The sequence below is a fragment of the Salvelinus sp. IW2-2015 genome, linkage group LG20 (genome assembly GCF_002910315.2).
Source record: "Salvelinus sp. IW2-2015 linkage group LG20, ASM291031v2, whole genome shotgun sequence".
NCBI lineage: Eukaryota > Metazoa > Chordata > Actinopteri > Salmoniformes > Salmonidae > Salvelinus > Salvelinus sp. IW2-2015.
This window is the reverse complement of record NC_036860.1, coordinates 59,788,265-59,811,872: the sequence shown is the minus strand read 5'-3', so window position 1 is coordinate 59,811,872 and position 23,608 is coordinate 59,788,265. Positions and strand designations below refer to the sequence as shown.

At 43.1% G+C, this 23,608-nt stretch overlaps 1 protein-coding gene across 1 annotated transcript; it reads left to right on the top strand.

Moving 5' to 3' along the window:
* The first annotated feature begins 124 nt into the window (after positions 1-124).
* LOC111981398 (tyrosine-protein phosphatase non-receptor type 11-like) lies at positions 125-5,337 on the top strand. Its single transcript, XM_070449758.1, has 5 exons — positions 125-131; positions 923-987; positions 1,100-1,218; positions 2,188-2,293; positions 2,424-5,337. The coding sequence occupies exons 1-4, from the start codon at positions 125-127 to the stop codon at positions 2,255-2,257; spliced, it is 261 nt and encodes an 86-aa protein (XP_070305859.1). The 3' UTR covers positions 2,258-2,293; positions 2,424-5,337.
* The last annotated feature ends 18,271 nt before the right edge of the window (positions 5,338-23,608 follow it).

Here is a 23,608-nt window from a genome sequence, read left to right as displayed (position 1 = left end):
AGAGTTCCTAGTTTAATCTTTCTCTCTGTAGGAGTGGACTGTGAAATAGACGTTCCTAGTCTAATCTTCCTTCTGTAGGGTGGACTGTGACATAGACGTTCCTAGTCATCTTCTCTCTGTAGGAATGGACTGTGACATAGACGTTCCTAGTCTATACTTTTCTCTTCTGTAGGAGTGGACTGTGACAATAGACGTTCTAGTCTACCTTCTTCTCTCTGTAGGAGTGGACTGTGACATAGACGTTTAGTTAACCTCTTTCTCTTGTAGAGTGGACTGTGAATAGACGTTCCTAGTCTAATCTCTTCTCTCTGTAGGAGTGGACTGTGACATAGACGTTGTCTACTCTTTCTGTAGGATGACGTGACAAGACTTCTAGTCTACCTCTTCTCTCTGTAGGAGTGGACTGTGACTAAGACGTTCCTAGTCTAACTCTTCTTCTGTAGGAGTGGACTGTGACATAGACGTTCCTAGTCTAACCTCTTCTCTCTGTAGGAGTGGACTGTGACATAGACGTTCCTAGTCTAACCTCTTCTCTCTGTAGGAGTGGACTGTGACATAGACGTTCTAGTCTACTCTTCTCTCTGTAGGAGTGGACTGTGACATAGACGTTCCTAGTCTACCACTCTTCCTTGTAGGAGTGGACTGTGACATAGACGTTCCTAGTCTAACCTTCTTCTTCTGTAGGAGTGGACTGTGACATAGACGTTCTATTCTACTTTCGACCTCCTCTGTAGGAGTGGCTGTGTGACATAGCGTTCTAGTCCTAATCTCTTCTCTCTGTAGGAGTGGACTGTGACATAAGTGTTCCATGAGTGTTACGCTAACATCTTCTCTCTGGTAGGAGTGGGAACTGTGACATAGACGTTCCTAGAGCATCCACGATGGTTCGTTGGCCAGGGCTGGAATGGTTAGTGAGGGCCAGTAACGGTTGTTCTGGCTGTCCAGCACTACATAGAGACACTGCAGAGACGCATAGAGGAGGAACAGGTGCGTGTGTGTCCCCCGTGTGTGTGTCCCCCGTGTGTGTGTCCCCCGTGTGTGTGTCCCCCGTGTGTGCGTGAAAGTCTTTCTCTAACATCCTTCCGCCTCTCTCTAACAGAAGAGTAAGATAAAGGGGAGGGAGTACACCAACATTAAGTATTCTCTGTCTGACCTGACTGGTGGAGACCAGCTGCAGAGTCCTCTGCCTCCCTGCACCCCCAGCCCCACCTGTGCAGAGTGAGTACCTACCAACTAGCAGCTACTACACAGAGTATAAAACAAGAACACCTGCTCTTTCCATGACATAGACTGACCAGATGAATCCAGTTGAAAGCTATGATCCCTTATTGATGTCACTTGTTAAATATTTAGGTGGCTTTGAACGGGATATGGCAGTAGGTGTCAGGTGCACCAGTTTGTGTCAAGAACTGCAACGCTGCTGGGCTTTTCACACTCAACAGTTTCCCGTATGTATCAAGAATGGTCTACCATGGCCTCCCGGGTGGCGCAGTGGTCTAAGGCACTGCATCGTAGTGCTAGCTGTGCCACCAGAGATTCTGGGTTCGAGTCCAGGCTCAGTCGCAGCCGGCCGCGACCGGGAGACCCATGGGGCGGCGCACAATTGGCCCAGCGTCGTTAGGGAGGGTTTGTCTCATCGCGTACTAGCGTTACCTGTTGCGGGCCGGGCGCAGTGCACGCTGACCAGGTCGCCAGGTGTACGGTGTTTCCTCCGACACATTGGTGCGGCTGGCTTTCGGGTAGGATGTGCATTGTGTCAAGAAGCAGTGCGGCTTGGTTGGGTTGTGTTTCGGAGGACGCATGGCTCTCGACCTTCGCCTCTCCCGAGTGTACGGGAGTTGCAGCGATGAGACAAGACTGTAACTACTACCAATTGGATAACAAGAAATTAGGGAGAAAAAAGGGGTAAAAAGAATGGTCCACCAGCCAAAGGACATCCAGCCAACTTGACACAACTGTGGGAAGCATTGTAGTCAACATGGGCCAGCATCCCTGTGGAACGCTTTCCACACCTTGTAGAGTTCATGCCCCAACGAATTTGGCTGTTCTGAAGGCAAAATATGAATATTAGGAAGTTGTTCCTAATTTTTGGTATACTCTGTGTATAATCAAACTAGCACTCAGCTAGTCAGTTTCAGTTGAGAAATACCTTGGCTGATGTATTTCTCTCGGGGTGTGTGTGTGTAGAATGAGGGAGGACTGCTCCAGAGTGTATGAGAACGTCGGTCTGATGCAGCAGCAGAAGAGCTACAGATGAGATTGCCCTTTGACCCCAATGCTGTCCCAGTCCTAGGTAACTACAGGAACTATGTCTTGAGTTCATGTTGTGGCTGGATCTTTTGGAACTAACTGTAATTATTTTTAAAATATTGTTTTTGTGATTTGGAAATGACCTGACATCTCTCTCCCTTTGCCTCTCTCAGGAATTACATTTTTTTGCCAGCCGCACCTGAACGCCTGAGACGTGATCACAATTACTACAATGAAAAGAAGAAAATGTAAAATTACGAAAAACTAAAATCTCAGAGAGGTCTACGAGAGAACCGAGATTAACGGAGGGGTTTTTGTTCCCTCTCTTTTTCTCATCCCCCTCTCTCTCTAGGAACAGTGGCTGTCTCGTCCCCTTATAAACCACTGTGAATATCTGGAGAGCCCTAACGAGCTTAATGACCGAACTTAATAACAAGCCTAAACCCCTAAACTAAAGCTCAGCCTGAGTTTAAACCTGTCTCAGACCAGACCCAGGCTGAGTCTAGCAGCATTCTGCTCACCAGAGGGAGAACAACCTAGCTAACCTGTTCTGTTTGTCTTTGTTCCACTCTCCCTTTTTTGCCATGAATTATTGTCTTTTTTCTTATTAACCAAAGGAAAGAAACACGTAGCTAGTTTGTTTTGGGAGCTAGTGAGATGAGTGAGCCCTTCTCATAGTTGAGAAAAAAGGTCTGTGCCAAAAACCAAAAATGGTTTCATCCAACGTCTCAGCCAATCAGTGGTTTCCCTCTGCCCGGCTAAACCATTTTTTGAGAAAAAAGGGATATTTCCAGTGATAATGTTAAGTGTCATGTTTTCTGTTACTGAAGGAAGAATTCTGGGTATTGTAGTCTCAATAACTTCCCAGTGGATTACTATTCAGTATGTTGGGGAGGATATTGGTTTTGCCTTTTAAAGACATTTTATTATTTTTATGTTTTTTTATTTCATGTTTTTGTTGACATGTTTTTTGTTGTTGCCACACTATGTAATACTGTCTCCCTTAATTACCATTCCTCACACCGATGTCCTTAACGCAGCATTCCCATAGCAAAGTAATGGCTACAGCCCACGCCTTGTACCCTGGGGGGAGATGTTGGCTAGAACTCTGTTTCCCTGGGTGCCTTGTGGTCCCACTAAGCACTAATGTGGGGTCTGAGGGTAGTTGGTAGTTTCTGGAGGTTTGGTGGGGTAGCCTTGCCCCATACTTTATGTAAGTCCTGTTTTGACAACAAACGTTAGAGTTGTCTACAGCACAGACAGTAGGGGACGAGGCAATAGGTTGGGTGCTTCCTCCCAGGCTCTTCTGTGTCAAAGTTACTATGGAAACTGTTTCTGGGGTAACTTGTTCTTTATTCCAGTCCGCAGCAGGCATCGCCACTGAAGCGTGGCTGCCCCCCCCCAAAAGTTTTACATTTTTTTAATTTTCTAAACAAACATCATAATGATACTATTACATTTTGTGCTTCTTCTGTTCTTTTTAAAGATGAATGCCTGTTGTGTACTTTTGAAGCACCACATGAACTTAATTTTCTGTTTCGAGAAGCTACCGCACATTTGTTATCTCTGGCAATTTTAGTGTTCATTGTTGTGGTTGTCATGGAAACTACAGACCCACTGTTGGTTGGCTGAATTTGGTCAAGGACACACACAGTTGGAGTCAGTTGCAAATTTCTTTGTTCTACATTGGTGTTACACAGTTTAATGTGCAGTTTTCAGTCTCTCCGTTTATTATTTTGCTAGGTGCATCACACTTAACCACATTACTTTCTCAGTCTGTTGTCCATATGGAAATAAGTGCTACAGTATTCTAGAAAGGGTTGTTTCCAGGTTGATACAATCATTTAATATGTGTTTTGTATGTACTTTATCATGGTAACAATCTAACATATAACGTTAGCTTTTTTCACCAACACACTCCTTCCATTCTACACATGATTACTGGTTAAAGCCCTTTGTCTTTGTTTGGCATTGCACCTTATTCCCAATGTAATGCTATGCACACGTTTTGTCCAGAGCCTTATGAGGACAGAAGTATTAACCTATATAGGGAATAGGGCGCCATTTCAGATCAGCCCTTTGTGTAACGCAGGTAGGGTTGAGGAGGAAGTTTTCTTGGTCTTTAGTATGTCCAGAGTTACATTCTCATTTCCCACACTCAGAAGTGTGCACTTGTTCACTCCCCCTCATGATTTAAAAACGATTGGATTGGTCGATGTAAGTTTGCAGTCCTTAGCAACGAGGGAGGACTAGAACATTCATTTTCTCAGCCTCTCTGGGGCTCCAGGTTACCCCTAACCACTGATCTAGGATCAGCTGTGCTGGGAAACACTTTAGATCGGTGTCTTCGTCCTTTTCAGAGCAGTTGTTGTTCTTCTGAATGGTTTGTTTGTTTCTCTGCTGGGTGGAGACCCTCCATTGACTGAGTTAGGGGATCCTTAGTATCCGCTGTGTGTAGTGTGCCCTTTCGTTGTGTGTTTGTTTGTCGAACACTAGTCTGTGGCCTGCTTCTGGTGGTTTTTATGTATCGTGGTGTGTTAGGATTTGTGTGTGTGTGATCAAAGAATACTGCTGTTTCAGCTGCCTGCTCCTCAATGCCTGGTCTTTTCTTTTGAATTCTGTTGTTTTCCTCTGATCATGATGAAACGGCTTCATCTCTTATTTCCTGTCTCTTTCTGTCACGTAAAGCATCTACATGCATAGATCTGCCTCCCTATGCATATGCATTATACAGTATGTGTTGGTTATACTCTGTTTGACAAACCAGTGCTCTCCATACCTGAAAACACTTTGTCAACCGGAAAGCATAAAAAACATGAAATTTTTTGAACTCAATGCAAACAAACAAAACAAATTATATTTTTTAACTTGTATATTGTACATGAATATCTTGTAGAGGAGAATGTACTTACTAAACATATCTAATTGCCAATAAGATTTACTGTCTGTAATAATCCAGTAGCTCTCTACCCCGTGTCATGGAGTTGGAGCTTTCTCACAAAGCTTGAGGTTTATCGTATTGTATTTCAATGCAGGTAACCATGGTAACTTCTTGATAACAATAATAAACGGCAAGCTCATGCCTCAGTCACCCTCCTGTTGTTATTGGCAGATCACTCCAATGAATAGAATGACGTCACCTGATAGGTACACACTGATCAAAGAGTTAAAGCCCTCAAGCTTCAGTTCTGCATTTACAAGGATGTCTTTCTAGGTCGGGCTTGTTTCTACAGAACCATGCAGCCAAGTTGATGAAGCCCCCTGCTGAGTGGCAGTGTAGTGCTTTAATTAAAGAAACAGCACCTTGATGCTAAAACATGTTGGCTTTTAATGATAATAAACACTTTCCACTGATTATTTTCTCAGAGCTGTTGAATGCAGCACAGTAATGCTTACATTCAGTCAGCTGTGAAAACCTGCCAGCACTGTTGAGCAATCATTGATCTTGGGGCGTGCCCAGAACCAGGTGTGTGTTTGTTTTACTATCCTTGTGGGGACCAGAAGTCTTTACAAGGATAGTAAAACAAGGAAAAAGTGGGCACATTTCGCCAGTCCCCACAAGGAAAAACGCTATTTTAGGGTTAGAGAAAATCAGCCTGGTCTCATAGACTAGACGTAACATACTACATTTAAATCCGGGACTCTCAAAACGGTACGATATGTAACGTTTGGTATGGTTACATAACCAGGATACTTATGGCAAAAAGGATGGTAGGTCTGGGTGGATGCGTGAACGTCAAGCAAACCAAAGGTTGCGTGTTTGAATCTCATCACGGACAACTTTTAGGTAATTAGGAACTGCAACTACTTACTACCTTTTTAGCTATTTTGCAACTACTTAGCATGTTAGCTAGTCCTTTCCCTAACCTTAACCCTTTAACGTTAGCTAATCTAGGGGTTAAGGTTAGACACCTAGCTAATGTTACCGCTGGCCACCTAGCTAACATTAGCCACAGCTAATTGGAATTTGTAACATACATTGTATCATACGTTTTGTAAATTCGTAACTTATTGTACGAATTGTAATTCATAACATATCATACGAAATGGATGATGGACATCCACAAATTAATACATACCATAAGAAACGTAACATATCATACTAATTGGAGTGTCCTGGATTTACATTTACTATGTTATGTCTACCCCTGAGTGCAGGTTGGGAAAATTAGGATTTTTAATGGGAATCAATTGTTTGGTGCTGACAAGGATAGTAAAACCTACCTACGTACGTGCGTGCATGCCTAAAATAACTGTGTTGACTGTGTAGTCCTAAGTATATATCAACACTGGGTACCCCAAGGGAACTCCGAAGTAAATGTAACTGGGTGAAACGGAATGGGAATAGTTGCCTGGCTCCCATGTACTGTGTAGCCTAAGAATTGGTCTCTGTCCCGTCCAGTCTCTGAGGGCAGCAGTGTGTTGTACCCTCAGTAACACAGATTTCTATACTCAACCAACATAAATGCAACAATTTTCAATTTTTTACTGAGTTAGTTCATATAAAGAAATCAGTCAATTGAAATAAATTATTAGGCCCTAATCTATGGATTTCACATGACTGGGCAGGGGTGCAGCCATGGGAGGGCATAGGTCCACCCACTTGGCAGCCGGGGCCACCCACTGGGGTGGGGCCACCCACTGGTAACCAGGCCAAGCCAACCAGAATGAGTTTTTCACCACAAAAGGGCTTTATTACAGACAGAAATACTCCTCAGTATTTGATCAGCTTCTTGATTTGCCACACCTGTCAGGTGGATGGATTATCTTGGCAAAGAACAAATGCTCACTAACAGGAATATAAACATCTGTGCGCAAAATTTGAGAGAAATAAGCTTTTTGTGCGTATAGAAAATGTCTGGGATGATTTATTTCAGGGGGGTACCGGTACAGAGTCAATGTGCGGGGGCACCGGTTAGTTAAGGTAATATGTACATGTAGGTAGAGTTATTAAAGTGACTATACATAGATGATAACAACAGAGAGTAGCATCGGTGTAAAAAGGGGGGGGAAATGCAAATAGTCTGGGTAGCCATTTGATTAGATGTTGGGGAGTCTTATGGCTTGGGGGTAGAAGCTATTTAGAAGCCTCTTGGACCTAGACTTGGCGCTCCGGTACCGCTTGCCGTGCGGTAGCAGAGAGAACAGTCTATGACTAGGGTGGCTGGAGTCTTTGACAATTTTTAGGGCCTTCCTCTGACACTGCCTGGTATAGAGGTCCTGGATGGCAGGAAGCTTGGCCCCAGTGATGTACTGGAACGTTTGCACTATCCTCTGTAGTACCTTGCGATCGGAGGCCAAGCAGTTTCCATACCAGGCAGTGATGCAACCTGTCAGGATGCTCTCGATGGTGCAGCTGTAGAACCTTTTGAGGATCTGAGGACCAATGCAAAATCTTTTCAGTCTCCTGAGGGGGAATAGGTTTTGTCGTGCCCTCTTCACGACTGTCTTGGTGTGCTTGGACCATGTTAGTTTGTTGGTGATGTGGACACCAAGGAACTTGAAGCTCTCAACCTGCTCCAATACAGCACTGTCGATGAGAACAGGGGCGTGCTCGGTCTTCTTTTTCCTGTAGTCCACAATCATCTCCTTTGTCTTGATCATGTTGAGGGAGAGGTTGTTGTCCTGGCACCACACGGCCAGGTCTCTGACCTCCTCCCTATAGGCTGTCTAGTCATTATCAGGCCTACCACTGTTGTGTCATCGGCAAACTTAATGATGTTGTTGGGAGTGATGATGTGAACAGGGAGCACAGGAGGGGATTGAGCACTCACCCCTGAGGGGCCTCTATGTTGAGGATCAACGTGGCGAATGTGTTGTTACCTACCCTTGCCACCTGGAGGCGGCCCGTCAGGAAGTCCAGGATCCAGTTGCAGAGGGAGGTGTTTAGTTCCAGGGTCCTTAGCTTATTGATGAGCTTTGAGGGCACCATGGTGTTGAATGTTGAGCTGTAGTCAATGAATAGCATTCTCACAAAGGTGTTACTTTTGTCCAGGTGGGAAAGGCAGTGTGGAGTGCAATAGAGATGGCATCATCTGTGGATCTGTTGGGGCGGTATGCAAATTAGAGTGGGTCTAGTGTTTCTGGGCTAATGGTGTTGATGTGTGCCATGACCAGCCTTTCAAAGCACTTCATGGCTACAGATGTGAGTGCTATGGGTTGGTAATCATTTAGGCAGGTTACCTTAGTGTTCTTGGGCACAGGGACTATGGTGGTCTGCTTAAAACATGTTGGTATTACAGACTCGGACAGGGAGAGGTTGAAAATGTCAGTGAAGACACTTGCTAGTTGGTCAGCGCAGGCTCGCAGTACATGTCCTGGCAATCCGTCTGGCCCTGTGGCCTTGTGAATGTTGACCTGTTTAAAGGCCTTACTCACATCGGCTGTGGAGAGCGTGATCACACCATCTTCCGGAACAGCTGGTGCTCTCATGCATGTTTCAGTGAAATTTGCCTCGAAGCGAGCATAGAAGTAGTTTAGCTCGTCTGGTAGGCTCGTGTCACTGGGCAGCTCTCGGCTGTGCTTCCCTTTTTAGTCTGTAATGGTTTGCAAGCCCTGCCACATCCGACGAGCGTCAGAGCCGGTGTAGTACGATTCGATCTTAGTCCTGTATTGATGCTTTGCCTGTTTGATGGTTCCTCAGAGGGCATAGCAGGATTTCTTGCAAGTCCCGCTCCTTGAAAGTGGCAGCTCTAGCCGTTAGCTCAGTGCGGATGTTGCCTGTAATCCATGGCTTCTGGTTGAGGTATGTACGTACGGTCACTGTGCGCACAATGTTGTCGATGCACTTATTGATGAAGCAAATGACTGATGTGGTGTACTCCTCAATGCCATCGGAGGAATCCCGGAACATATTCCAGTCTGTGCTAGCAAAACAGTCCTATAGCTTAGCATCTGCTTTATCTGAATTTTTTTTTTGTGATCGATTCACTGGTGCATCCTGCTTTAATTTGAGCTTGTAAGCAGGAATCAGGAGGATAGAATTATGGTCAGATTCGCCAAATGGAGGGCGAGGGAGAGCTTTGTATGCGTCTGTGTGTGGAGTAAAGGTGGTTCAGAGTTTTTTTTTCCCCTCTGGTTGAACATTTAACATGCTGATAGAAATTTGGTAAAACGGATTTAAGTTTCCCTGCATTTAAGTCCCCGGCGACTAGGAGAGCCGCCTCTGGGTGAGCGTTTTCTTGTTTGCTTATGGCGGAATACATCTCATTCAATGTGGCCTCAGTCTGTGGTGGTATGTAAACAGCTACGGAAAATATAGATGAAAACTCTCTAGGTAGATAGTGTGGTCTACAGCCTATGAGATACTCTACCTCAGGCGAGCAATAGCTCAAGACATCCTTAGATATCGTGCACCAGCTGACTATGTATTAACAAAAATACATAGTCCGCCGCCCCTTGTCTTACCAGACGCAGCTGTTCTATGTCGTCGTTCAGCCACGACTCCGTGAAGCATAAGATATTACAGTAAAACGTTAGCCTTCATCCCCGGTGCCATCTTATCAACCAGACGCCTTCCTGGGGTTCTTCACAGGTAAGACTGATAATAAATAGCTTCTGACACCAGAGCTTTCTGATTTACGTCTGTAAATGAGAAGTGCTCTATAAATGTAAATTATTATTATGTTTGCCATCACTGCAAACTGTTTCTACATGAACAGTCTGACACAGGCCAGGACCTCATTAGCATGAGACAGCCAGTCTGTCCCAAAGGAATTTGATAAATCTTTCTCCCTTAAGGTTAGAAAAGAGACCCTTAAACCCAGATTTGGACCACACACCTGCTCCACTGAATAGCAGGCTAGTGATTTCTTTGCAATGCTTGCAGTTAGCCACTGATTCCTTCCAAACCACTCATTGTTGAATTTGAGATTTACAACTTGTTGTGTAATGTTTATGTCGAATGGCTGATGAGCACCGATACGTTTTATCTGTCATTTTCTCTATCATTTCTCTTAATATGACAAGGATTGAAAAGGATTTGCCAGTAGATTGTCATGATGATGACTGCTAGTTTGCTAGCTAAGATTTTGAAAGTATGATGTCGACATGATTAGTTCAATCAAAGCTACGGTCGGTATGTGATTTGACGTAATTTTATCTGTGGGCGATGACCTTGAGCCTTCTTGGATGGGCACTTCTAATGTGACTCTATGGCAGCACCCAAGGGGCTTACATTTTCGAGCTCTCCCCGTAGATTTTGCAGCGACGTAGTGTCCCCATGAGTGACAGAACACTGAGCCAATCAAGGCGCAACTAGAGAACGTTACCAATCCCCACGCTCTGTATTTTCCACTGGCTGCCCCACCACCACAGAAAGCACTGAGCTAGGCTGGAACACCTGCATTTTGGAGCTGCCTTACTCAAGAAAACAAAAAAGAGACCATGTTTGTATGCAGCTTTATTAACTCAATGATTTATTTTTTTAAATTGCAAACTGATGTGTGACACATATTAATGGTAAAATAACATGCAAAACAGACAAAAAAATAAATACATGTTTTATCTAAACAGGTGGGGATCAAAACAGGTGTGGCTCTGTCGCGAGACGTCACAAATTCATTGACCTTTAGTGTTCAACATGTATGGTCATGAAATTGGCATTTATCCTTCAGCTGTTATTAACCCTCTGACTCTCCCCCTCTCTTTTTGTTTTTCTGTCTTTTGCTCCCCGCCCCCCTCTGTCTCCTACTCCCTCTCTTTCTGCCTGTCTCCTCATTATCTCTCTCTCTCTCAATTTTAAGGGCTTTATTGGTATGGTAAACATATGTTAACATTGCCAAAGCAAGTGAACTAGATAATAAACAAAAGTGAAATAAACAATACAAATGAACAGTGAACATTACACTCACAATAGCTCCAAAATAATATAGAGATTATATTTGTCATATTATGTGCAAATAGTTAAAGTACAGAAGGGAAAATAAATAAACATGACTTGTATTTACAATGTTGTTTGTTCTTCACTGGTTGCCCTTTCTTGTGGCAACAGGTCACAAATCTTGCTGCTGTGATGGCACACTATGGTATTGACACCAGAGCTTTCTGATTCATGTCTGTAAATGAAAAGCGCTCTATAAATGTAAATTATTATTATTATGTTTGTCATCACTGCAAACTCTTTTTAGATGAACAGTCTGACACAGGCCAGGACATCATTAGTATAAGACAGCCAGTCTCTCCCAAAGGAGACTAACAAAGTCCCAAAGGAGACTAAAACAAATATGTTAAATCTTTCTCCATTTGTCTTTTCACTCTTTGACTCCCCCTCCCTCCCCAGCCCAATGCCAGACAGAGATACAGTAGATAGTGTTCTGGGGAGAGGTAGAGAGTGTTGTTTGAGGACAGACACAGGATTCTCTATGTGTTGGCCATTATCCACGAGACCCAGCGTCTAGCCAACATCGCACCACTCTACCATCAGACCCACCAAGCTCATGGGCTATGACATACCAGAGGTGCACACACACACAGAGAGAGAGATCCAATTAAATTACTAATACATTATTTGTAATATGTCATTCTATGCATATAAACACACACACACACACACACACACACACATGAGTACACACAAGGTGGAGATCTGGTCAACCTTTAGCATTCAACATCTATGGTCATGAATTTGGCATTTATCCTGTTATTAACTCTTCTCCCCTCTCTTTTTGCTCCGCGCCCCCCTCTGTCTCCTACTCCCTCTCTTCTTCCTGTCTCCCCCTTATCATTCTCTTTCTCTCCATCCCTCTGTCCTCCTTCACTCTCCCTTCTCTCTCGCTCTCTTTCTCTCCATCCCTCTGTCCTCCTTCACTCTCCCTTATCTCTCCTCTCTCTCGCCCTCCCTTCTCTCTCTCTCTCTATCACCAACCTCACTATGCTCTTCGAGAGCAGCCAATGGGAGCATCCCAATAACTTTAACCCTGCCCACTTCCTGAACGATGAGTTTGTGAAACCAGACGCCTTTCTGGCGTTCTCCGCATTCACGACTAATAATAAATAGCTTCTGACACCAGTTCTATCAATCACACCTGTGCAGTTGAATGAGAGGAGACGAGGGTAGACTATCGAGATGCAGCCTAAGGTTTGGTGTGCAACCTAACTAAGGTTAGAGAGGCTATGGCCACGTTAGAATGTGAGTCAGGAATACTGGCATCTTTATTTCTAAAGAGAAACTGAGCTGCTCAGTTGGTCTACAGGTGTCCGAGGTTTGCTGTGTAAATTGTTTGTCACTGGCGTTTGGTTATGACTTTATATAACTGTTGTTAGTAATGTATACGTGACAAGTCAGGCATCAGCCACCGCTGGGCAAGAAGCTTGTTTTAATAAGCAAACAGTGAGAGACAAAGAGAACAGTAACAGTGAAATATGACGCAACTAGGCCAGTGAGGTTTTGTACTCTACTGTACACTGTATTCAGCAATCAAAATGTAACTCATAATCTGGTGTGTGTGTGTGTGTGTGTGTGTGTGTGTGTGTGTGTGTGTGTGTGTGTGTGTGTGTGTGTGTGTGTGTCAGGTTCTCGTGTGTGTACCATGGAGCTGCTGGCACGCATGGATCTCTTCCTCACCCTGGTCACTCTGCTGCGGTGATTCCACTTCCTGTAGCCAGAGGATGCTGGGTAGCCAAACTGCCCAAACCCAACAGAGTATTATTCAGACTGAGAGGAAACCAGAGAGCCTGATGGAGCCAGTGTTACTCTAAAATATGTCCCCACATGATTATGGGGTAAATCATTGTGAGAGTTTTTGATTTATTTGACAGCTATTCCATCATGAGAGAAAAGAGAAACGCTGCTCTTGCTAGTATAACTGTTCTTTATTAAGCTTTATGTATCGGCCTCAAAGCCTTCCATCATAAAATGTGTTAAGTTTATGTGTAAGTCATGTTTTTTCAAACAAATTGCATGTGATCCACCTCCATATATCATGTATCCTTATGTAAAGCTGCGTCCTTTCTCTGGTCTGTCCTGTTGTTTATTTCCATGTTGTCCCACCTTTTGATATAGGCTTTTCAAGGGGGCACTGTAATTCACTTGCATTTAATTCCCATAGGAACAAAATGCCGAGTCATTTAGGCAGCCAATGTACCTGTAGATGCCGTAGCACTGCAGGGACTAGTGTAGTGTTGGAACTACTCTGTCATGGCCAATAAAATCCACAAGAGGGCCACAGACACACACACACACACACCAGTGGAGGCTGGTGGGAGGAGCTAAAGGAGGACAGGCTCATTGTAATAGCTGGAATAAAAGGAACAGAGTCACACGTGGTTTCCACCTGTTTGATGTGTTTGATACCATTCCATTTATTCCATTCCACTGACACACACACACACACACACACACACACACACACACACACACACACACACACACACACACACACACACACAAATCCTGTAGCAAGGACATTCTTTGTTCAGATAGAATCAGTGAATGAGCAGCCTCAGTAGCAGGTCAAGATGGTTATTTTGAGTAATGAAATAGAACATTCCAGAACCAGAATATGGCTGTGCTTTTGACTTGTGGATTATTGTATTCAGATTGTTTGGAGCAGAGTGATGCATGTAGCTGCATTGCACAGAGGGAAATAGAGAATAGGACTATAAATAGAAGGCTAGTAAATAGAAAGCAGTGGTCCCATATGGTATGATGGATAAAACCCTTGGGCACACACAGTTAGATACACATGATTGGTTGATGACCATGTGTCAAGGAATCATCATTAGGTTACAGCAAAGCAATGATGATGATGAGGATGATCACCATCTTCACCACCACCATCCTCATCCTCCTCGTCATAGTTAATTGTAGTAGAACAATAAATAGCACAAGTTTAAGCAACCTCAAAATAAAAAATAACAACAAATCCAGGGGTAGGCTATAAATTCACAAGTAAGACACTACAAGGCAGCTTCACTATTATCCCCGCTGTCATAGGGATCACCTCCACTCCTCACAGAAGAACCCTTCATCCCCTGTGTAGGAGGGGTTTCTCTCCAGTGGGTAGCCCACCTGTGTCGTGTGGACTTGCCTCTGTCTCCATTATTTTCCACTCCCAAGTAACGCATCTCTCCCTCTCTCTCTCTCTCTCTCTTCCACTGTTCCTCCGTTCAGCGCTCGACTGAGCGTGCGGGGGCAGAGTGCAAGGCTCGCAGCTTTAAATGAGTAGGTCGCGTGCCAGTGAAGAGAGAGTGTGTGTGTGTGTGTGGTTCAGGGAGGAAGGAGCACATCTATAGAAGCACATAGCCAGGAGGACGCTTTTTTATATATATATATTTCTCTTTTTATCTCATAGGCTACCACATCTCCAATCTCTCTGCCAGAGCAAGAAAAACACAAACTCTTCTGTTGGAGAAGTGTCAGGTATGAGATGAAATAATATTTTAACTGTTTGTGTTTGGTTGATTGAAAAAAATATGACGGTAGATCAGAAGGAAGGACTCGACTAGAATTACTTAGCCAATATGGATTGCATGACTCGATCATTCAGCATGTAAATAATCACCATGTGCTATTTCTGAGAAAATGTGAAATCTTACACAGAATTTTTGGTGAACCAGTGAAGCATAAACAATGACTTCTATTAATTCTGTTCATACTCCCTTTCCACTGTCATCACTACAGAACATCATTTATTACATTGAGCTGTCGTGACAGCAGAGGTTGATGTCTGTAACCTCAGCCTCAAAGCTCATGTGGGAATATTAGTTATTTCATCTCTCCTGGGAATACAGGGAGCAGAACAGGGTTCCCATGGGGACAATATACGAAGCACAGCTTTCCCTGCTGAGATATCTTCAGGACATATTCTCCCCCTTCCCTTCACTGTAGACTCACAGGTTAACTGTGCTGTGATGTTAGTCTGAACCTGACTGGTGTTACATTATATTCATCTTCTATTGATGAGGCTAAGGAGAATAGTTCTCTAGAGTAAGATACTAAATAAATGTTTCCCTATTTAGTTCCTTATTCTTACTGTTTGGCATCTACAGCTGACTGTTATTCTATTTAGCAATGCTATTGTGTTATGTATTGCTTTCCTATTACTTTTCATTGCTTTATTTATACAGGTTTTAGCGACTTATTTGCATTTGCGAGCTGTCAAGCTGCAGTGAGATAAAAGGCAAGACCATGACAAGACAGCTATAGCAGAAACAGACTGGGAGTCAGGACGGACGGACGGACGGACGGATGGACGGACGGACAGTGTGGAGTCTCTCCCCAACACACGGACGGACGGGCGGACGGACGGACAGTGTGGAGTCTCTCCCCAACACACGGACGGACGGGCGGACGGACGGACAGACAGACAGACTAGCCAGTCTGTAAATGGGGTGACGGAGCCTTCAGTTAACTATAACACATAGTTGCAGCAGAGAAAGTTCCAGATACAGAACAGTGTGAGAGCGAGGAGAACCAGAAAATACATTTTTTCCTGTGTGTAGAGGTCAGTGGTAAGGTTATGATTCCCTCCACAACATGGCTGCAGTATATTGATCAGCTCTTATTTTTTACTTTATTTTTTACTTTTGCTGCTGAGCAAAGAGCTGGTCTGGGCAGATGTGTATGTAATCTCATGTGAAATGAGTTAGAGATATGTTACCTGCACTATGAAAATCTCAACCAGACATACAGCAAATGCACAGTATTTTCTCCCCTGGGGTAATCTACTAGATTACATCAAGTTCCAGGGCAACAGAATGCCTGCAATATAGCGCTCCTGTAACATTGTGTTCCTGTATTGGCACTGCTGCAGTCTGCAATATAGCGCTCCTGTAACATTGTGTTCCTGTATTGGCCACTGCTGCAGTCCCGCAATATAGCGCTCCTGTAACATTGTGTTCCTGTATTGGCACTGCTGCAGTCTGCAATATAGCGCTCCTGTAACATTGTGTTCCTGTATTGGCACTGTTTCAGCCTGCAGTATAGCGCTCCTGGAGAAGCAGTAAATGTGGCCCATTACTATGCAGTAAAACAACCAAGAGAAGGTTTGAAATAATTTCACAACAGGAAAATGTGGTCCCGTGTGGCTCAGTTGGTAGAGCATGGCGCTTGCAACGCCAGGGTTGTGGGTTCATTCCCCACGGGGGGACCAGGATGAATATGTATGAACTTTCCAATTTGTAAGTCGCTCTGGATAAGAGCGTCAGCTAAATGACTTAAATGTAAATGAAAATAATAAGACAGTGCTGCTGGACTTAATTGCAATCTGCTGTGGACATGTATCACTCTAGAAAGTAATTAGGTTACTACTACAACTTTTATTTTACCTTTATTTATCTAGGCAAGTCAGTTAAGAACAAATTATTATTTTCAATGACAGAAAACTAATACAAAATAGAACATGGTTGTATTCCCCACAATAAAACAGTTTATTTTTTAAACATATGAAAAATATATATTTTTATAATTATATATATTTCAGCAGCTTGGAGCTACATGCCAAAACACCGAACATGGAGAGGGAATAGACAACACTCCAAATGGTTCCTCTTTTAAATTAAATTAACATTCCAACAGTTTTGCCTCCAATCAGTGAATGGGAAATAGATCAAGTTGTGTATGTGATTTTAGAGTGTGGGTCAGAACATTCTCCTGGTGAAACTTTTGTCATTGTTTGTCATTGTTTCACCAGGAGAATGTTCTGACCCACACTCTAGAATCACAAACACAACTTGATCTATTTCCCATTCACTGATTGGAGGGAAAACTGTTGGAATGTTAATTTAAAAGAGGAACCTAAAGTGTTCCTAGGCTTGTTCAGGGGCAGAACGACACATTTGTACCTTGTCAGCTCGGGGATTTGAACTTGCAACCTTTCGGTTACTAGCCCAACGTTCTAACCACTAGGCTACCCTGCTGCCCCAAAACTACTACTGCTACTACAGTACTACTACTACCACTACCACTACAGAACTACTACTGCTATGAACTACTATTACTACATTTACATTGTACATGTTTGTCATTAAGCAGACACTCTTATCCAGAGCAACTTTCGGTTAGTGCATTCATCTTAAGATAAATAGGTGAGACAACCACATATCAAGTCATATAAGTACATTATTCCTAAATAGGAAAAGTCGGTGCTAATAGGACTTTTTTTCTGCTACTACTAATTATTATACTACTAATTCTACTAGTACTACTACTACTAATTATACTACTACTACTATACTACTACTACTACTACTCTATTACTACTACTACTGCTACTACTACTACTCTATTACTACTACTACTAGTACTACGACTACTACTAGTACTACGACTACTACTATACTACTACTATTAATTATACTACTACTACTAATACAACTACTGTACTACTACTACTACTACTACTAATACAACTACTGTACTACTACTACTACTACTACTACTACTACTACTACTAATCAAATGTTATTCTTCAAATGATTCGTAAAAAACAGGTGTGGACTAACAGTGAAATGCCCAAAAAAACTAAATAATAATAATAAATGGGTACTTCCTAACAACGCAGAGAGAAAGAAAATAGAGAAGTAATAATAAATCCACAGTGAGTAACGATAACTTAGTTATACACTACATGACCATAAGTATGTGGACACATACACACTGCTTGTCTAACATCTCATTCCAAAATCATGGGCATTAATATGGAGTTGGTCCCCCCTTTGCTGCTAAAACAGCCTCCATTCTTCTGGGAAGGCTCTTCACTAGATGTTGGAACATTGCTGCGGGGACTTGCTTCCATTCACCCACAAGAGCATTAGTGAGGGCGGGGACTGATGTTGGCCGATTAGGCCTGGCTCGTAGTCGGAGTTCCAATTAATCTCAGAAGTGTTCGATGGGGTTGAGGTCAGGGCTCTGTGCAGGCCAGTCAAGTTCTTCCACACTGATCTCAACAGACCATTTCCGTATGGACCTCGCTTTGTGCACGGGGGCATTATCATGCTGAAACAGGAAAGGGCCTTCCCCAAACTGTTGCCAGAAAGTCGGAAGCACAGAATCGTCTAGAAAGTTATTGTATGCTGTAGCATTAAGATTTCCCTTTTCTGGAACTAAGGGGCCTAGCCCGAACCATGAAAAACAGCCCCAGACCATTATTCCTCCTGCACCAAACTGTACAGTTGGCACTATGCATTCGGGCAGGTAGTGTTCTCCTGGCATCTGCCAATCCCAGATTCGTTTAGTGTCCCGCTCCTTGAAAGCTGCAGCCCTAGCCTTTAGCTCAGTGTGGCCGTTACCTGTAATCTATGGCTTCTGGTTGGGATATGTACATATAGTCACTATAGGGATGACGTCTTCGATGCACTTATTCATGAAGCTGGTGACTGATGTGGTAAACTCCTCAATTCCATCAGATGAATCCCGGAACATATTCCAGTCTGTACTGGCGAAACAGTTCTGTAGCTTAGCATCCGCTTCATCGGACCACTTCCGTATTGGGCACGTCACTGGTACTTCCTGTTTGAGTTTTTTCTTGTAAGCAGGAATTAGGAGGATAGAGTTATGGTTAGATTTGCCAAAGAGAGGCTGAGGGAGAGTTTTGTACGCGTTTCTGTGTGTGGTGTAAAGGTGATCTAGAGTTTTGTATGTGTTTCTGTGTGTGATGTAAAGGTGATCTAGAGTTTTGTATGTGTTTCTGTGTGTGGTGTAAAGGTGATCTAGAGTTTTGTACGCGTTTCTGTTTGTGAAGTAAAGGTGATCAAGAGTTTTGTACGCGTTTCTGTTTGTGAAGTAAAGGTGATCTAGAGTTTTGTACGCGTTTCTGTTTGTGAAGTAAAGGTGATCTAGAGTTTTGTTATGTTCTCCTGTTTGTGAAGTAAAGGTGATCTAGAGTTTTGTACGCGTTTCTGTGTGTGGTGTAAAGGTGATCTAGAGTTTTGTACGCTTTTCTGTGTGTGGTGTAAAGGTGATCTAGAGTTTTGTACGCGTTTCTGTTTGTGAAGTAAAGGTGATCTAGAGTTTTATCAGCGTTTCTGTGTGTGGTGTAAAGGTGATCTAGAGTTTTGTATGTGTTTCTGTGTGTGATGTAAAGGTGATCTAGAGTTTTGTACGCGTTTCTGTTTGTGAAGTAAGGTGATCTAGAGTTTTGTACGCGTTTCTGTGTGTGGTGTAAAGGTGATCTAGAGTTTTGTATGTGTTTCTGTGTGTGGAGTAAAGGTGATCTAGAGTTTTGTACGCGTTTCTGTTTGTGAAGTAAAGGTGATCTAGAGTTTTGTGTGTGTTTCTGTGTGTGGAGTAAAGGTGATCTAGAGTTTTGTATGTGTTCTGTGTGTGGTGTAAAGGTGATCTAGAGTTTTGTAGTGTCTCTGTGTGTGGTGTAAAGGTGATCTAGAGTTTTATATGTGTCTCTGTGTGTAAAGGTGATCTAGAGTTTTGTACGCGTTTCTGTTGTGTGGAGTAAAGGTGATCTAGAGTTTTGTATGTGTCTCTGTGTGTGGAGTAAAGGTGATCTAGAGTTTTGTATGTGTCTCTGTGTGTGGAGTAAAGGTGATCTAGAGTTTTGTATGTGTCTCTGTGTGTGGTGTAAAGGTGATCTAGAGTTTTGTATGTGTCTCTGTGTGTGGTAAAGGTGATCTAGAGTTTTGTATGAGTCTCTGTGTGTGGAGTAAAGGTGATCTAGAGTTTTATGTGTCTCTGTGTGTGGAGTAAAGGTGATCTAGAGTTTTGTATGTGTCTTTGTGTGTGGAGTAAAGGTGATCTAGAGTTTTGTATGTGTCTCTGTGTGTGGTGTAAAGGTGATCTAGAGTTTTGTATGTGTCTCTGTGTGTGGAGTAAAGGTGATCTAGAGTTTTGTATGAGTCTCTGTGTGTGGAGTAAAGGTGATCTAGAGTTTTGTATGTGTCTCTGTGTGTGGAGTAAAGGTATCTAGAGTTTTGTATGCGTTTCTGTGTGTGGTGTAAGGTGATCTAGAGTTTTGTATGTGTTTCTGTGTGTGGAGTAAAGGTGATCTAGAGTTTTATATGTGTTTCTGTGTGTGAGGTAAAGGTGATCTAGAGTTTTATATGTGTTTCTGTGTGTGAAGTAAAGGTGATCTAGAGTTTTATATGTGTTTCTGTGTGTGAAGTAAAGGTGATCTAGAGTTTTATATGTGTTTCTGTGTGTGAAGTAAAGGTGATCTAGAGTTTTATATGTGTTGTGTGTGTGAAGTAAAGGTGATCTAGAGTTTTATATGTGTTTCTGTGTGTGAAGTAAAGGTGATCTAGAGTTTTATATGTGTTTCTGTGTGTGAAGTAAGGGTGATCTAGAGTTTTATATGTGTTTCTGTGTGTGAAGTAAGGTGATCTAGAGTTTTTTCGCCTCTAGTTGCACGGGTGAATGCTGGTAGAAATGAGGTCAAATGTAATTCAGTCACCGGCCACTATAATTCTACTTCTACTTCTACTACTACTACTACTGCTGATACTACTACTGCTGATACTACTACTAACTACTACTACATACTACTACTACTACTGCTGATACTACTACTGTTGCGTCAAAAACAGAACACTCAAAACATGAGCACAATGGCAGCTCTTCCTTTAAAGAACTCCAGGCCTCAAGAGGGCAGATAACCCAAAAACACGGGTGGAACTAAAAAATTGAGCCAGCATTTCTGGAGGGACTACTTTTACATGCGCACCTGGCAGATAAGCATGGGTATAAAATGTTTGGTCCTCAACATACACACAGCTCATTGTTCAACCCTAAAGACGCAACTGGTATGTAATGTTTGGAATTATTTATTATGTTGCATCCAGTGCTTAGCACAATTTACATGTTTAACTCTGGTAGGAGTGGTGACTTCTTTTGTTGTGGATATTTTCTGACTGCAGAAGTAATTGCTTGAACTGCTAGATTAAATTGTTTAAATGTTTACTTTATTCAAAGCCATGCTTTGTTGCTGTGTCATGCATTGTTTATTGTGTAAAATAATGCATGTTTATTCTCTGTTTAAGGTTATCAACCTATTCCTTATTCCTCTGTCATTCAACTACTCTATTCAACAAATCAACTGTTTCAACATATTCAACAAATGGCATCAAAACCATAATAAAACACTGGAAAGGAATTGAGTTGTCCCTTTGCATCCTTCACGGGTTGAGCAAGCCGTTTTCAAGTTTGGGCAGAGCTGAAATAATTATAACACCTAGACAACTTGACAGTTGATAACCAGCGTGGCAGTGAAGACAAAAGGATTAACGGCCTGAAGTCAGGAAAGCTGTCGTCGCAGAGAGGAGGATTGGCTTACATCTCAAAATGGCGGAGGAAACTCTTGGGAAAACAGTGAAGGAGCTGAAGCAAGAAAGAACTTTGGCTAAGAGTGCTTTTACCAAGCAAGCAAACTTCCTTAGCAGAGGTGCAAAACACATGACTAAGAGCGAACTGCGAGAGGAGTTCAAGAAGCTCACGTCGGAGGCAAGGAAGGTCAGTGAGACAAATGATGAATACAGGGCTGGACTTCTGGCAGACATTGAAGCTGGAACCGATGTGGGTGAAGAAGCTGACCTGAGCAAGCAGCAGCAGACTGAACTTGAGAAGACATTCCAAGAATGCGAAGTACGATTGGATGAGGTCAGGGGGATGATCCAGTCCAACCTATGGCCTAGATACGGGGAGGACGAGGTGAAGTCTGCAATCAAAGAAGCTGAGACCGCCTGTGATGGAGTTGCTCAAATACCTGTTATTGCTGTAAATAGAGATGGCTTCGAGCTACGGTGGGATGGTGCGAAGGCACAAGTCCAAGATGCAATCACAAGCCTAGCAGAGTGGGAGATGTGGATTCCAGTAGCAGAAAAAGAACGGCTGGAAGCCAGAGTAAAGAATCTGAAAGCATTCAGAAACAACCTTGAAGCAAGGAGGGCAGGATTTCTCACAGCGCAAAGAATTGCAGAAGAGGATAAAGACAGAGGGAGAGTGCCGCAGATGCCCGTGCCAGCTCCACAGCCGACACTGAGAATAAAACCAACCTGTTTACCCAGGTTCAGTGGGTATAAAAGGAATTTCCATCGATGGAGGAGAGACTGGGAGAGTCTACAGAAGCAGGGGGAACCAACAGGCTRAGTCGAAGTAAAGAAGATCCAACTCCTTGACAGTGTAGATGAGAGAATGTGCAGAGACCTCCGTTTGTCTACTTACAATWCTGCTGAGGACATGTTCAGGGTGCTTGAGAACAGGTATGGAAACAAGTCTACAATTGCCTTGGAGATAATTGAGGATCTGGAGAAAATTCCTGCTTTAAGAGCAAATCAGCCAAGGAAAGTTATCGACATGATCCAAACTATAGAGAAGGCACTGGATGATCTCACAGAGCTTGGAGGCACAGGAGCCATCAACAACCCTCTAGTGATCAAATCCATAGAAAGCAAGTTACCTGACAACATCAAGCGAGATTGGCTTGTCTTCATGGTTAACCCGAGGAATAATGTCACGCCGGACAATCACTTTGAAAACCTTCTTAAATTCCTGAAAACACAAGAGGAAATTCTTGAAAAATTAGAGCAGCTGGGAGTGAGTGAAAAGCCAGAAAATAAATATGCTTGTGTGGAGAGAAAATATGCGTCCACACGTTCCACAAGGAAAGGCGGCTGTGTTGTCTGTGGAGATGAAAAAGATCTTCTTTTGCAAGCGTTTCAAAGAACTGAAGCCTGTGGAAAYGTTGGATGCTGTAGAAAAGCTGGGGGCCTGCAAGAGGTGCTTGGTCTGTCATGGAGAAGATGATGAATGCAAAGACACTTACCTGTGCAGGAAAAGAGACTGTAAGAAAGACCATCATTTCTTTCTTTGTCTGAATGGAGATWTCAAGAGGAGTGACTCAGACAGAAGACAATCCAATGTGAGAAGGTATACGCTTACAGAGGACTTGGAGGAATTTGTATCTAAGCTCTCCCCAGAGATGGCAGAGAAATTCAAGAAAGCATTCACCAACATCACTGCGAAAACAAACTGTGTCGAAAAGAATCAGCTGGGAGTGACTGTAGAAGAATTGCCWGTTATTCTAATGCTGCTCAAGGTAACTGCCAATGCAGGACAAAKAATTGGAACCCTGATCGACTTGGCATCGGACACAAACTACATCACTCACAGAGCTGCCAGAAGATTAAATCTTCTAAGTGAAAACATCACTTTAGTCGTTCATGGAGTCGGAGGAATGGCCATGAAGGTTAGAACCAGCAAGATATATCTCCTCAGAGTGAGGGTCAAAAGCCCATAGCACGGAAAGAGCTCATGAGCTTATCTGCTATGGTTTGAATGAAATTGCCAACATCCACAGAGTCATCAACCTGAGCAACTCAAGAAGTTCTTCCCAGAAGTCAATCTAGGAGATCTGAGTAGACCGGAGAGTATTGAGCTACTGATAAGCCACCGCGAAGGAAGACTTGCTCC

Bases quoted from the DNA above. Each gene is read 5' to 3' on its own strand.
- LOC111981398 (XM_070449758.1), top strand. The intron at 988-1,099 runs GTGCGTGTGTGT...TCTCTCTAACAG, and splicing joins GACGCATAGAGGAGGAACAG to AAGAGTAAGATAAAGGGGAG. The intron at 1,219-2,187 runs GTGAGTACCTAC...GTGTGTGTGTAG, and splicing joins CCCAGCCCCACCTGTGCAGA to AATGAGGGAGGACTGCTCCA.